We start from the raw sequence: 3,805 nt of genomic DNA on the forward strand, positions 1-3,805 counted from the left end.
GTCCAAGCCACAGAGAATCCTGACGTGGAATGACTCCAGCATTTCTTCACTGTCATTGGGTCAAAATCCTGGAACTCCCTTCCTAACCATATGGATGTACCACATGGACTGTCGTGGTTCAAGAAAGTGGCTCACCACCATCTCCTCAAGGGAAGTTAGGGGTGGCCAATGAATGCTAGCCTTGCCAGTGATGTTTACATCCCATGAATGAATACATTAAAAAATATATGTCTGCTGATCCTCCCAATCTGACAAACCAGAATGAGCATTACTGCTGATGGTGATACATTTTTTGGAATTACACATTTCAAGACATGAGTTCCCATGATTTAATTCACCCTTACAAAAAATGAGTATTTTTTCCACATTTTTTGAAATTTACACCTCCAGCTTTCGATTGCTTTATGATATGATAGTAAATCTCAGGATATGACTGGCAGCTATTGTACAATTAGACAATACTTAATTGAGGATTGTCATCATAAATTAATTCAGGCCCAAACTAATTTATTTTTAATTTTGTGTTGAAGTAGTCCTGCAAAAGAGTTTAATTGAGCTGACAGAAAGCTTAATGAAATTATTATTTTGTCCTCTCCTCATGTAGCTAAGCCAATCCTTAAAACCATTTAAAATCCCAACGGTAACCAATTATTTTACTTAAGGCTAGGACTTTCCAAATGCGACAGGGATTCCACTGCTGGGACAAAAACAGGGCAACCCCACTTCGATTGGGTTCTGGGAACTGCATTTTATGCACGGTAACCAATTATAAGTGGCTATCACTGGGCCTGCTATCCTATTAAATACGGTGATGTGCCCCCAGTTGTGCTGGCCCCAAACTCAGCAACCAACAGGACCGGTGGCCACTGCTGGAGTTGTACCTTGAAGAAGAGGGCAGGTTAATGGGCATTTGCCCTCACAACCAGGTAAGTGGGGTCTGGGGATGCAAGGGCACAGACAGGCCCCAGTGAGGCAGGGGTTGTGGGGGATTGCTGAGGGCAGGAAGCACTGATGGTATAGAGATGGCCACTTGGCTAAGGTCACCTCTGTGGACCAAAGAATGCCCAGAAAGGTGATTAGGATTACTTGGCAACTCCTCCCCAGAGACCACTGGGAGGCCACCATGTTTTTTTTGGCTCCAAGTGGGTGGACCATCTGTCACTTTCTCAACGCTGAAAAAATGGCATGAAGGTGGGTGGTCACACCATCTGACACCTTGCCACGCCATTTTATCAGCCTTCTTACCTCTGAGTCTGTCCCTGAAGGTCCCAACAAATTCCAGAAAAAGAATACAAAGCCAATAAAGGAAATCATTTTGGATGTTCACAGTATAAAATGTGCTTAAAATTAATATGTCTTAATTTGATTTTCGTCTTTATTTTCAGAAGTGTTTTTTTTTTTCAAACAGTTACCATATTTAATTTTAAGGCCAGCTGTTCATCATTGTTTTTTAATCTTGCCAACAAATAATTATATTTTTCAGGGGCTTCTGTGGAAGGTGGTGCCAGGCGCCAAGAGCATTTGTCCAGGTTTTCAATGCCTGACTTGAGCAAAGACTCTGGCATGAATGGATCAGAAAAACTTAGCAACGTGGGCACACTTAACTCTTCTGCTAGATTTAGAAGCACAGAGTCCATTCGAAGTCTAAACTCTGCCCAGCAATACCAGGATCTGCAGCCACCCTTAGATAGACTCAGGCACCCTTTGCAGTATAGAGAATTATCTAGTCAAGGAAGACTACCACCAGGGTACGAGTGTCCAGATGGCGCAGTAAGTAACAGAATGCAAACTAGTGTGAATGATAGAATTGCACCCATGAGTGAACGAACCCAGAGACGTATGCATAATCGGGAGAATAATTCTCGCCATCATCGTCACAGGCCAAGGAGGTCCAGACGATCTCGTTCTGATAATGCTCTTCATCTAGCTTCAGACAAACGCTATCAAATGAGGGATAGGTCTCAGATGTTTTCAAGTGAAGACTATGAACAATTAATGATGCGAAGGAGAAGCAGGGATGCATTTGGAAATGGTCAATTGAGAGATCCATATGGTCGGTATCCTCGAACTGCTTCTGACCTTACGTTGCAGAACCAAGTAGGTGACAAGTTGCTCAGACCTTATTTTAATGACCATGATGATTGGTGTTCTACCTGTTCCTCCTCATCAGAGTCTGAGGAAGAAGGATACTTCCTAGGGCAACCCATTCCACGCCCTGTTCAACTTCGTCCCATTACCAGTGATGAATTTATGTATGGTTATAGCTCACCTGTTCCTATATCATCCAACCTGAGTGGCAGGTACCAATCACATTACAGGAAGAGACAAAAAAGCAAGAACTGCATTATCTCATAACATTTTGCACATTTTATTTTCAACAAGAATGTAAATTACAAAAAGTTGCACTCAAATTAATTATTAAGAAATTAACATTGGCAACGGCAATATAATTTAATCAGTATTTAAAAGTTCTAACAATATTCCTGAGTTAAATGAAGGGTTCTTTGCTTGCTTTTTTTGGTTAAATTGTTTTTTTTTTGTAATATATCATCTAATATACATTCTGCAGTTAGTCATCGAATGAGTAGTGTACATTTTACTAGATTTCATCTACATGGCTGTGAGCATGTTTACAACTTAAGATATTGTTTGTGTTCTTCTATTGTGTACCGTATTTTCCCTTCCACTGCCACAGAAAGTTATATCAAGCTTAACAATCAATATGTTATACCAAACAAAGTTACAGAACTGCTTAACCTGTCGTGTTTTTAAATGCAAATGTGTTGTAATTAAAATTAGAAATTCACTAAGTTAATTATATCTACTGTATATATCATGCAAATGGAGGATTTCTAAGAAAGTATTTTTATATTTTGTATTGTAAAAAGTGTTTTGAAGTAGTAGTCCATGCATGTTCACTTTATTTGTGTTGTTTTCAATGGAAATTTATTAAAATGTTGCATCCTTTAACAGAATGGTTTTAAAAACTTTTTTGACTTAAAATATCTGAAGATGTTTTCTACTGTTCACTATCTAAAAGTTCATGCTTCTCATAAATGCTAATTGAAATCATTCTTAAATTTAGTGCAACGAAACAACTCATGCTAATCCAGCTTGCTGAAAATATTTTTTCTTCCACATGAGAATTTGTGGAGTAAAGGAATTTATAACTATCTTTAAAGCATGGTAGCACAGTGGTTACCAGTGCTGCCTCACAGCTCCAGGGACCGGGTAACTGGCCTCGGGTAACTGTCTGTGTGGAGTTTGCACTTCCTCCCTGTGTCTGCGTGTGTTTTCTCCGGGTGCTCCAGTTTCCTCCCACAGTCCAAAGATGTGCAGGTTAGGTGGATTGGCCATGCTAAATTGCTGTTAGTGTCCAAAAAGGCTAGGTTGGGTTACTGGGTTTGCTGGGATAGGGTGGAGGAGTGGGCTTAAAGTGGGGTGCTCTTTCCAAGGGCCGGTGCAGACTCGATGGGCCAAATGGCCTACTTGTGCACTATAATTTCTATGATTCTATGAAGTTGAGTGACCTGGATGAGTTCTTCTCTCCTCAATCACTTTTACACTTTAATCAATCTTTGTAGCCATATGTTCTAGCACCCTTACAGAGAGACACAGTGCAAATCTAATTTGTGATATGGCTGACTGTGTTCTCTATACCGCATTGACCTCACAATGCAGCCAGCCTGGTGTTATCAGAAAGCAGAGAGTAAGAGTATTAATGATTGAGACTTTGGAATCAAAAGTACTATTTATAAATTTGCAGCTGACACAAATGGGGGGTGGGGGGCCAGTGGTTGTGGGG

General features: G+C 40.4%; 1 protein-coding gene across 1 annotated transcript in view; it reads left to right on the plus strand.

Moving 5' to 3' along the window:
* The window catches only part of LOC140387632 (prickle-like protein 2), a 385,150-nt gene extending 382,186 nt beyond the window's left edge, over positions 1–2,964 (plus strand). The window contains exon 6 of the mRNA XM_072470826.1: positions 1,480–2,964. Within this exon, the coding sequence (XP_072326927.1) occupies positions 1,480–2,355 (876 nt within the window). The 3' untranslated portion in view covers positions 2,356–2,964. The remainder of the gene's footprint in view (positions 1–1,479) is intronic.
* The last annotated feature ends 841 nt before the right edge of the window (positions 2,965–3,805 follow it).

The sequence above is a fragment of the Scyliorhinus torazame genome, chromosome 13 (genome assembly GCF_047496885.1).
Source record: "Scyliorhinus torazame isolate Kashiwa2021f chromosome 13, sScyTor2.1, whole genome shotgun sequence".
Taxonomy (NCBI): domain Eukaryota; kingdom Metazoa; phylum Chordata; class Chondrichthyes; order Carcharhiniformes; family Scyliorhinidae; genus Scyliorhinus; species Scyliorhinus torazame.